Genomic DNA, 12,580 nt, shown 5'->3' on the forward strand with positions numbered 1-12,580 from the left:
CATGAGGAGCAGGGCTGTGATGTCACGACTCCCGCCGCCCGTACCCAGCCTTCTAAACAAACGCCGGGTGCTGCACAGAGATTGCGGGGGACCCACCTGTGGATAGGGGATAAGATGTCTAGGGGCGGAGTACCCCTTTAATTTAGATGTGGCTGGGCCCTATCTTCAATCTAGATAGAGTGATAGTCTGGGTGACTAGTAAATTATTTTTTTTTTTTTTCCTCCTCTCAATAAAATTATATATATTTTGTTTTTTTTTTGCCAAAAATTTTCGTTTTCAATATCCTCGCCATAGATTCTTGGCGCCATAGATTCTTAGCTCCTGTTGCCAAAGATAGTGTTTCTATGCTTTCTAGTGGATCTTCCTGGCTGTCAAGCTAACCTAGTCCAACTTATTCAGCCAATGGTCCATAGAAATATTCCTATCCAACTGTTTCCGCTATATAATCTGATAATAGTCCTATTAGGATATGTAAATCGAGAGAAGCCCCTTTTATAGTGGTCTTACAAATTGTCGCGATTGTCTCCCTTTTATACCCGGCCGATACTAGATTCTGTACTTTTCCTTGGTTCCTGGTTGACCCACATTTTTATCTTGCATGACTTTTGCCAGGTCATTGACCTGTATATTCTGTGAAGCTACAGATATGCTCCGGGGCGGTGTGCTGAGCTTGGCTGAACACGTTTTTGCTTTCAGGTTCTTTCTAGTAAATATTTCTGCCTGGCATATGATCATTTTGCCACATTGATTGGGATATTTTTCAAGCACTGACTGTGGTACAATGCAGAGCGCCATCTGTTGGCTCAGGGACTGGGTATTGGTTGGCGTTCACTGTAACTGTACATCTGCCAGCTGCTACTTTCATATGTGCACAGTTTGGCGGAACGCCTGTAGTTTTTTCTCTGGACTGAACTAAATAATTGAATATGGGTGGTCATGCTCCATTATGGGCATCTTGTCACCCAGCTTAAGCTCCTTTTCATTCTAACTCTAGTTTTGATGTTGACCATGGGAACTTAGGTTTAGTGAAATGGGAATGCCCTGTTAAGAGATGTCAAGAATCAGTGCTACTAAAGGGGTCTATCCTCTGATAAATGTATGGCTGCTGAAGGCCCACACTACTGTAACTCCTATTAGAGTAAGCCCCCTTTTACTATTAACGGCACAACTGCTTTATGGTAGTTTTGGTCAGCCCTATAGTTGTTGAATGGAGCTTTATGTAACCTATTGAATGTAGGTTTGTAAGAATAAAAAACAGATTAAAAAAAGACTTTGTAGTCTAAGGAAACCTAAACCAAAAGAAATCCCCACAACAATAAGGATGCGTTCACACGGCAGTCTGTCCCCGTTGTAAACTGTTGTAAAATAATCCCATTGATGTCAATGGGATTTTTTTTTAACAATCCTTTCATATCCGTTTGCACCATTCTGCAGTCATTTCAGTTTTTTTTGTTTTGTTTTTTTACAGGAGAAAAGACAGTGCATGCAGTATTTTTTTTTTCTCCCGTCAAAAAAATAAGAATAAAAAAAAACTGAAGAGAAAATGGATACAGTAAATTTAACATTGAAGTCTATGGAAAAATGGATGAGCCTTTAATGTCATCCATTTGCATTCCTTTTTTCAATCTGTTTTTTGATCCGTTTTTACTTCTGAGCATGCTCAGAACTAAAAAAAAATTTTTATGTTTTATTAACTGAACAATAATGGACCCAAACATTTGCGGATAACATCAGTTTGCATCAGTTATTGTCCGTTTATTTTAAAGTCCGTTTTTATTTTTGACAGGAGAAGAATGGGACGGGTCTAGACGGCCATGTGAACGCTGCCTTAGGGTATGTTCACACTGATATTTGTGCGGAATTCTTGCTGAAAAAATCTGCCCAGAAATGACCGTTTTTTTTCCGAGCAGCATTCTGCACAGAAATCAGTGCAGAATTCAGCGTGGGAACATTATGAAAAAGAAAAAAAATTCCGCAATTTCCGTGCAAAAGTGTGGCGGACTGAAAAAAATTGGACATTGAGTTCTATAGGGTTAGGACGCGGAGTGCATGAAGAACATGTTCATTCTTCGTGCGGAATGGAATTCAGTGACAGAATTCGGCTAGCGGAAATTCCTCAGTGTGAACGGAGGAGCAGAAATGTAATTACGTACTATGGGGTTTTCACTGCTAAATGAATTGGAGAGGAATAAGCGAGCAGAATTCCTCTCCAAACCTTCAGTGTGAACATACCCTTAGGCTGCCTTAGGATCCGTTATTGTTCAGTTAATAGCATGCTCAGACGTAAAAACGGATCAAAAAACATATTGAAAAATGGATACAAACGGATGACAATAAAGGTTCATCCGTTTTCCATAGACTTCAATGTTAAATTTACTGTATTTTTTTATTTTTTTTGGACGAAAGAAAAATACTGCATGTGCAGTTTTTTCTGCCGTCAAAAAACGGAAAGGAGTGCAGACTGGTACAAACGAATGTAAACAGATTTTTAAAAAATCCCAGGGACATAAATGGGAATGGGGACAGGCGGCCGTGTGAAACCACCCTTAGCAACAATAGAAGAAAGCGTGTTTAGGTATCCAAAATACTTTGAAACATCTGATTAAAAACATGTATAAGGAACATACATTGAGACTTCCTATAAATAAGGGGACACAGAAAAAGAAATACCAGCATAAAACTGAAGAAAAGTGGCTTTTCTTCAGTTTTATGCCGGTATTTCTTTTTATATGTCCCCTAATTTGTAGGAAGTCTCAATTTATGTTCCTTATACATGTTTTTAATCAGATGTTTCAAAGTATTTTGGATACCTAAACACGCTTTCTTCTCTAGTTGCTTTGTTAAAGGGGTTCTCCACCATAAGGTGATTTTAGTACGTACCTGGCAGACAGTAATGGACATGCTTAGGAAGGATCTGCGCTTGTCTTGGGGCTAAATGGCTATGTTGTGAGATTACCAGAACACTGTGTCTAGCTGTTTGTGAACTAGTCCCATAATTCAATCTTCCTCCCTCCCACACATCAGCCACCCCACCCATTGAAACAGAAAGGAGCTGCATCCATTCAAAAGACCTGTGGTTTTCAATCAGGGTGCCTATAGCTGCTAGCATTAGTTGCATATTGATCTCTCTCCCACCAAGCGATCGCTCCACCCATTGAAGCAGACAGGCTCCCTGTCATCAGCTAACTAGTAAGTCAGGTCTCGGCCGCATTGCAACCTGGGAAAAATCTGAGACAACAGTCATTGTGTATGCTGGTAAAAATAAATATTGGGGTGAAAGTCACAGAAGAATTGTGAGAAAACCATCACACACAGGAACAGACACTATATTATGAACTAGACCAACTTTACAGCCCCTGTAGCATAGTCAAATAAAAAAAATCCTGGAATACCCCTTTAAGGAAACCTGTAAATATGCACAGGAGCTGAATACTCAAAACGATAGATTTTGAATAAACTTTATCTACCTTAAGACTTGACAGAAGACTTTTTGGGTCACGGACGTAATGCTGCACAAAAAATCATTAGTCAGCAGCATTTCTCCCTATACAACAGGGTATGTGCGACCATCAGAGTTTTAAGTGATGGGCTTCACGAACAATCCCGCGTTGGTTCATTGGACCTGCACTGACAGTAAATGAGTCTTTTTCAATAAGCTTCTGTCTTGTAGTTTGGCACTTGTAGGAGGCAGTCGTCTGCCCACCCAAAAGGTCCAGACATCATCTCCTGAACTTAAAGGGATATCCCAGGAAAAAAAAAATAATATTTATTTTTTATATCAACTGGCTCCAGACAGTTTGAGATTTGTAAATTACTTCTATTAAAAAAAAAAATCTTAATCCTTCCAATAATTGCCAGCTGCTGAAGTTGAGTTGTTCTTTTCTGTCTGACAACAGTGCTCTCTGCTGACATCTCTGCTTGTCTCGGGAACTTCACAGAGTAGAAGAGGTTTACTATGGGGATTTGCTTCTACTCTGGACAGTTCCCGAGACAGGTGTCATTAGAGAGCACTTAGACAAAAAAGAACTCAACTTCTGCAGCTCATAAGTACTGAAAGGATTAAGATTTTTTTTTTTTTATAGAAGTAATTTACAAATCTGTTTAACTTTCTGGAGCCAGTCGATGTGTATATATAAAACATTTTTTTCCTGGATAACCCCTTTTAATGTCCTGTTACTGATAGATTTCTTTACTATTCTTGTTGTAAAGTAGCTTCTTGATTACCATAGTTACATTTATTTATACTCATTCTATCCAGAACACTCAAAGCCCAATATAGCAAGTGAAAAAGCAATGTAACACATACTCCTGTGTGAGCTTTAGTCATGGACCGTACAGGAAGAGGGGGCAGATTGCTGGAAGATAGGGTCACACTCACTGGAAAACAGAGAGAGAGGGGGCAACAGCTGGGAAAATAACAAATCTATGGCTCTAGAGCAGTGGTTTCAAACCAGGGTGCCTCCAGCGGTTGCAAAACTACAACTCCCAGCATGCCCGGACAGCCTCCGACTGTCCGGGCATGCTGGGAGTTGTAGTTTTGCAACAGCTGGAGGCACCCTGGTTGGAAAACATGGCTCTAGAGTTTCAGGAACCTAAAATGACCACTGTTGTGTTGTAAAGACATACCAAAAGTTTTGATCGGTAAGGGTCTGGGTGTTTAGACCCCAATAGAACAAGTCTGGAGAGTTGTGCTTTTAGTGTGTTCTTCTCAGGCTGTGTGACTCTTCAGACCCTACTGATCACTAGAATGAGAGGAGACAGAACACCCAGATGCCAACTGATCAAAACTTTTGACATGTCCTTGGTAATGGACTTTTCCCATTCCTAACACTTTGAAACCAAAGTGTTATTAAAAACTTTCTTCAAAACACAAAATAATGTGCACAATGTGTAAAATAAATAAATAAATAAAAAATAAAAAAGCAGGCCCTTCATGTCTATAAATGTAATAAACAACGTTAGAACGTGTACCTGCTGTTTTTTTACTTTTTAACTATTTTATTTTTTGGTTTAAAGGGGTACTCCACCCCTAGACATCTTATCCCCTAACGGTATCCCCGCTGCGGCACCCCGCTATCATTACAGTACAGAGCGAGTTCGCTCTGCACGTAATGGGCAATACAGGGGCCGGAGCATCGTGACGTCATGGCTCCGCCCCTCGTGATGTCACGGCCCGACCCTTTCAATACAAGTCTATGGGAGGGGGCGTGGCGGTCGTCACGCCCCCTGCCATAGACTTGCATTAAGGGGACGGGCCGTGATGTCACGAGGGGGCGGAGCCATGACGTCACGCTGCTCCGTCCCCTGTATCGCCCGTCATTACGCACAGAGCCAACTCGCTCTGTTCTGTAATGATAGCGGGGTGCCGCATGGTAGATCCCGGGGCTCCCCAGCAGCGGTACCGCGGCGATCTGACATCTTATCCCCTATCCTTTGGATAGGGGATAAGATGTCTTGGGCGGAGTACCCCTTTAAGTTACTCAAAGGGAGTACTAGGGAATAAGATGATTGGTCGGGGTGGTCTTTCTGCTGTGACCCCTGCAATCTCTGTCCCAGCAACCTGGCATTCTGAACATTTATGTTCAGAGTGCCAGCTGTGCTAGGCTTCGGAGTGGCTGTGGCCGACACGTCCCCTCCATTCATGTCTATAGGAGAGAATGAGATACAGCGGTCGCATGTCTCTGTATCTCCCATAGAGCTATATGGAGGGGACGTGTCAGCCACAGGTCCGGGCTGTGGTCAACAGTAATTCCGCACTGTGCAAAGATCGCTCCGTGCATGCGGATTACCAGGGTGCCATCGCCCCCCCCCCCGCGATCAGACCATTATCTCCTATCCTGTGGGGAGGTGATAACATTTCTAGTACCAGTGTACCCCTTTAATAAAAGTGTAAAGTTTTCGAAATAATCTGTATTCAAGTAGTTGGTTCTGGAGTTTCCCTACTTGATTGTTCGTATTTCGAGCAGTATATCTGTGCTGCACTACCCTCTGGGGCTCCCTGCTGTACTCCACACAGGTGCTACCTTTGTTTGTTGTATTTGTCACTTGAGATCCTTAATTTACCTATTTTATTTTTCTACCCTTGTGTTTGACAGTGTTTTTCTTTTCTTTCCTAGGCTTGTATAGATGAAAACCTAGAAGTGGTAGAATTCCTAGTAAACCACAATGCCAATGTGAATCAAGCAGACAACGAAGGATGGACACCTTTACATGTCGCAGCCTCTTGTGGCTATATGGAAATAGCAGAGTGAGTAAAGGACTGAATGCCTGATGTCCTAAAATATTTTCCGTGCTGGAACCCTCAGCAATCTGTAGCAGTCTCCTGGAGAAGTTTAGTTTGCTCATGTATTTCTTTTGCACCATTCCTTAGTATCAAAATCGAACTTAAAGGGGTATTCCGCTGCTCAGCGTTTGGAACAAACTGTTCCGAACGCTGGAGGCGGGAGCTTGTGATGTCATAGCCCCGCCCCTGAGGGGGCGGGGCTATGACATCACGAGCTCCCGGCTCCAGCGTTCGGAACAGTTTGTTCCAAACGTTGAGCAGTGGAGTACCCCTTTAACTGCTCCTGGCTGTCTGGCTCCTATAGGGTGCTTCCAAGTAGAGGACCCACTTCTCTGAAGTCAGTATACCCCAATAAGACATTTAGAATATTGCAATATAAAATATTGCCGCGTTAAATTTGGTCTTACATTTTTAACCAAGCTATGAGGCTGTGATTTAGGAGAGGGCAGCAGATCCCTGTAAATGCTAAACGGCCTTGTAGATTCTCATTTAGAAGCTGTAATACACTGGAAATGTGTATTTAAAGGGGTACTCTGGTGGAAAACATATATATATATATATATATATATATATATATATATATATATATATATATATATATATATATATATATATATAAATTTTTTTTCTTTTTTTTTTCTTTTAAATAAGCTGGTGCCAGAAAATTACAGATTTGTTAATTACTTCTATTAAAAAATCTTTACCCTTCCAGTACTTATTTGCAGCTGTATGCTACAGATTAAATGCTATTCTTTTTGAATTTCTTCTTTGTCTTGTCCACAGTGCTCTCTGCTGACACCTGATGCCCATATCAGGAACTGTCCAGAGCAGGAGAAAATCCCCATAGCAAACATATGCTGCTCTGGACAGTTCCTGATACGGACAGAGGTGTCAGCAGAGAGCACTGTGGACAAGACAAAGAAGAAATTCAAAAAGAATAGAATTTCCTCTGGAGCATACAGCTGCTAATAAGTACTGAAAGGATTAAGATTTTTAAATAGAAGTAATTTACAAATCTGTTTAACTTTCTGGCACCAGTTCATTTAAAAAGAAATTAAAAAGAAATTTCAACCGGAGTACCCATTTTAAAAGGGGAAAAACTGTAACGGGAACAGTCTCCATCGCCCCGCCCCCCATTTATTTCATTCCCAGTCCTCTCTCTTCCGTGGATTTGCCAGTATAGTAATAGGGTCATCTAATGGTTAGCCATTTCTAGTGGACACCAGGGACTTGATGACGTTGTAGGTTGTTTGGTGCCTTCTCGGTATACGGGAGAATTGTTATGAAAATGATGGATGCCTGGAAGAAAGCAGATTTATTTTTTTTATTTATTTTATTTTTTTATTTTTTTATCCTGGATAACCCCCTTACCACTGCCACTCAGTCCTGTTCGCTTAGGATAGGCCATCAATATGTAAAGTGTACCTCCGCCTAAGATCTCCGACCCAATCTCATATCTGGCAGAGAGGGAGATGCTGCTACATGCTGAGAAGTGCAAATGTCAAGGAAACATTACTGTATCCGCTGTGTCTAGAAAACCAGACTCTGTCATTAGAGATAAAGTAACTTTTCATCTCTTTGTAGAAAGCTGGGGAGAATATTATTGGAACCCTGTTCTCCTGACCTGGGAGGTCCCGGGGCTGATGTATAAGACAGTGTCCATTGAAATCTAATGTGCATAGAGGAAATACTTTTGCTAAATGACTTTGTTTTCCATTCTTTTACCTGTAGAAGGCATTGAAGACTCCTAATAAGCTTTTCTTCACCTCTCCTAGGTATCTCCTAAAACATTCAGCAAACATTGCTGCTGTGAACAGTGACGGGGATGTTCCGCTAGACATTGCTGAAGATGACTGTATGGAGACTCTGCTCCGTGCCGAAATCGCAAAGAGAGGTGAGAGTCCTGGCACTGGCTAATCTTCCTCCATACAGCAGCAATTAATCCAGAACAGGAAAACTACTTCATGCTGGAAAACGGCACGACCCATGACTACATAGCAAAACATTTCCACAATGTAAACAGCTTTTGAATCATTTATTCCAGAGAGGTCAAGGAGGGCTTAAAAGCAGAGATAAATAATTTAAAGTACAAATGGTGAAACTTTGCATTGCTCTGGGACTTCCAAGGCCTGTGTGAGGACATGGGTTGTTCACACATACTTCCTTTAAAGAGGAACTGTGGTCTGTAGTAGAAGAAGAAAAATTTGTGTTTATCATTTTGTGGCATAGCCTTGGGTGTTCTGATTCCACCAACATGTTTATTTACTATCTGCCCTTTTTTACCCCAAAGTCAGACCCAGCATGGCATGGTCTGACTTTGGGGTAAATTGACGACTGTCTTAAATTGCTTCTCTAAGATCGTCGCTGATTTCTTTCATCCTGGTGTTTTAGTACAGGTCTAAATTGTCCACTATAAATCATAGTTTTGAACTTTTAAATAAGATTTTTATATTTTTACAGTTTTTACTCAAAATCATTGTGTGTGTGTGTATAAATATATATATGCACATACACACATACATTCTCTCACACACACACACACACACACCAGGGGTGTGCAAATTTATTTAAAGGGAAACTGTCAGATATTTTCTCTCGCACTATCCACAGTACTGATGGATAGTGCGGGAGATGCTGATTAAAACAAGCCCTTCCTTGCCCGGCTGTTCGCCCGCAATTGTAGATTTATTCTATGTGTATATCTTGCTGTAACTGGCACGGGCGGGGCTTCTGCAGCTAACTGGCACTGACGTCAGCGCTGCTTATGAATATTCATCCCCCCCCTCCAGTTCTCTCTCTCTTTGCCGCTCCTAACTGGAGGGAGGGGGGATGTATATTCATAAGCGGCGCTGACATCAGTGCCAGTTAACCTGCAGAAGCCCCGCCCGTGCCAGTTACAGGAAGTTATACACATAGAATAAAACTACAATTGTGGGCGAATGGCTGGGCGGATCCAGGCAAGGTAGGGATCGTTTTAATCTATGTCTCCTGCACTATACACCAGTACCTGTGGACAGTGCGGGAGAAAATATCGAACAGTTTTCCTTAAATAAAAAAATAAAAAAACTACTTGTTCACCAGACTAAAATGGAGCAAAATCTACTTGTCCCTCATAACGATCTGCTTGTCCTGGACAATTTTCGCTTTTACACTCGTCTTTTCCTCCTCACCCTATAATATTCATAACTAACCACTATAATGATACCTTTTTAATTGTTCCATAACATATATATTCTGAAATAAAAACTAAAAATATATTGAAGTGAAATTGAAATAGTAAAGATAATTTAGCAAATTTCTTTTCTACGCCATTTACCTTGTGGTTGAGCTAACATGTTATTTTGATACTTTAGACCGGCCTGATTATAGCAATATCCGATTTGTATAGTTTGTCATGTTTTACGATTATAAAAAAAAACTCTGAACTTTTTCGAATTTCTTTTAATTGCCATTCTCTGACCCCTGTAGCTTATTTTTTTTCGCATATGAGGCTGTATGGGAGCAAATTTTTTGCGCCATAATCTGTTTTTTGTATTGGTACCATTTTGGTATTGATCTGACTTTTAAATCACTTTTTTTTTTCTGGGATATTATAAAAATGGCAATTCTGTGGTTTGGTATATGTAATATATATATTTTTTTTACATTTACGTCATTTTCCGTACGGGATACATAATAGTATATTTTAATATCTTGTACAATTGCGCACGCAGCGATACCAAATATATTTATTTTTATTATGTTTACATGTTTTTATATAGGAAATGTTTTTAATATGGAAGGGGTTAATGTGTGTCATTTAAACTTTTATTAAAACATATATTTATATATATTTTTTTACACTTTTAGTCCCCTAGAGGACTTTTAGGAGGAATCTTTAGGATCCCTGATACAGAACAATAGAGTTCTATTGCGATCCATTGATAGAGCCTTGTCCAGCCGCGATCCACCCCACTAGTCCACCAGGGAGCATTCACATGTCCCTTTAGACGCCTCTGCCAGCTTTGACAGCGGCGATCTAAAGGGTTAATAGCCAACCTCTGCGATCGCTGTATGGTGGCTATTAGCGGCGGCCCCCAGCTACTGAAAACAGCTGGGGTCTGCAGAGTATGGAGCGGGCAGGAGTCAGGAGCCCGATCCATACACCCCTCTGAGCGCTGCCGTGCTTGTCGGGGGCTTTCAGGTCTTGCCCTGCTTGGGCTAAGGGCCTGAAAAATTAATCAGCTTGGTGCCCAGAACTGTATGTCCCGGGTGTCGGGCGATAGGAATTCCACATCCCTGCACACATACACATTTTTTTTTAACATACAGTTTATTGACAACAGTATTGGGACACACGTTACACCTATGAGAGCTTTAAAGGGTACCTCTCATGATCTTATTACATTTTATAATCCTCCCAGTTCACTGCCCCCATCATGATAAACAACCCCCTGCCTTTATTTTTATTATTTTTTTATTTTTCTACCTTGATATTGCTCTGTACTTTCGTCTGTCAGATTTACAGACTTGGAAGGGGTGTTACCCAGCAGGCTGTGACGTCATCTGAAGTCATACAGGGGAGAACTTCCTTATTCTGCTACATACAGCTCAGAGCAGTTCAGTGTGTGAGATGAGCTATGATTGGCTAAGGCTGCATACACCCTCCTCAGCACTCCAGACTGCATTTCCTGATTTTGGACTTTTGCCAGGCCAGCAGGAGTCCAAAGTATGTGCAAGAGATGGGGGGGAAATGTACTCTGGACAAGTAGGTAGACACCTAGTGGCAGCTTTTTTATTTTTTTAACACAAAAATATTTTTTTTTAAACAATGTACATTAGAAATATTTTTTTTTTTTTTTTTTTTTTTTTACCATAGTGAGTGCAATAGCAAAAATTTGTTTTAATGGGTGCCAATTTAAAGGGGTAGTCCAGTGGTGAAAAACATATCCCCTATCCTAAGGATAGGGGATAAGTTTGAGATCGCGGGGGGTCCGACCGCTGGGGCCCCCTGCGATCTCTCTGTACGGGGCCCCGGCTCTCCGGCCAGATAGCGGGTGTCGACCCCCGCACGAGGCGGCGGCCGACACGCCCCCTCAATACATCTCTACGGCAGAGTCCGAGATTGCCGAAGGCAGCGCTTCGGCTCTGCCATAGAGTTGTATTGAGGGGGCGTGTCGGCCGCCGCTTCATGCGGAGGTCAACACGCCCCCTTCCCGTGGGCTGTCGGGGCTCCGTACAGGAGATCGCAGGGGGCCCCAGTGGTTGGACCCCTGCGATCTGCAACTAAGGATAGGGTATAAGTTGTTAACCACTAAGTCACCACTGGACTACTCCTTTAAGGACATCATATTTCTATTATAGAGTTGCCCCCCCCCCCCCCCCAACAGCTTCCACTCTTCTGGGAAACTTTCTTCAATTCTACACCAAATTCTCTTGCCATTCACCAAACCCAGTATCTTATTAGAGGTAGGTGGTATAATCTCCCAACACTCCAGCGGTCTGCAGATTTTCTGTGGACTTTTTCCCGCATGGAAACTGACCTGGTGAGGGAACTCTGAAGTAGCCTACAAATAAAGACCATCACAGTGATCCTGATATATAGGAAAGCTTTTCCCTTCTCCATGTATGTGCACACAGCAGTATGCAGGGGGAGAGTAGAGCTATATAAAGCTCAGTAATCTGTAGTGTTCCAGTTAATGCTTGTGGAATATACAGTCTCTGGGGACATCTGCTGCAGGGTTCACTGTCTAATTATTTATAGTAAGGATGATTAAAGGAATTTACTAAAAAGACTGTGTACATCAGTACAGGCTATTGCCGTATAACATCGTATATTCCAGGTTTGATGACAAATAGGAGGCTTATATAAGATCCTAATGTGTGTTTGTAGCAGACGCCACAAACTGCTGGAGATGCTTCCTGCTCCTGCCTCCCTAAGGAATGATCCCAGAGGTGAAAGATTACTCTCCGCATTGTCACTACAAGTCCCATCTAAACTTTTAGTTGAGATGCCAATTTGTCAGGTGCTCCATACGTTGCGATCATTGCAGGCTTCTATTTTTGTCATTACAGCTGTAGATATTGAGGCAGCCAAAAGAGAAGAGGAGGAGGTGATGCTGCAGGATGCCCGACAGTGGATGAACGCAGGGAAAATAGAAGACATCAGGCATCCGAAGACTGGGGCCAGCGCCCTGCATGTGGCAGCAGCTAAAGGCTATGTAGAGGTCATGAGGTAATCTGGTTACATTAGAGATTATTCTGTACATGGTGTATCTGGAACTGGCTATTGAAGTCCCTCTGTCCACTCTCTGTCC

General features: G+C 41.9%; 1 protein-coding gene across 8 annotated transcripts in view; it reads left to right on the plus strand.

The window, feature by feature from the left end:
* The window catches only part of PPP1R12C (protein phosphatase 1 regulatory subunit 12C), a 131,040-nt gene that overhangs the window by 63,252 nt on the left and 55,208 nt on the right, over positions 1–12,580 (plus strand). For all 8 annotated transcript variants that reach the window (XM_056541990.1, XM_056541986.1, XM_056541987.1 and 5 more), the window contains exons 2-4: positions 6,118–6,248; positions 8,060–8,178; positions 12,339–12,498. In XM_056541990.1, coding sequence (XP_056397965.1) covers positions 6,118–6,248; positions 8,060–8,178; positions 12,339–12,498 — 410 coding nt within the window. The remainder of the gene's footprint in view (positions 1–6,117; positions 6,249–8,059; positions 8,179–12,338; positions 12,499–12,580) is intronic.

This window comes from Hyla sarda, chromosome 10 (assembly GCF_029499605.1).
Source record: "Hyla sarda isolate aHylSar1 chromosome 10, aHylSar1.hap1, whole genome shotgun sequence".
Lineage (NCBI taxonomy): Eukaryota > Metazoa > Chordata > Amphibia > Anura > Hylidae > Hyla > Hyla sarda.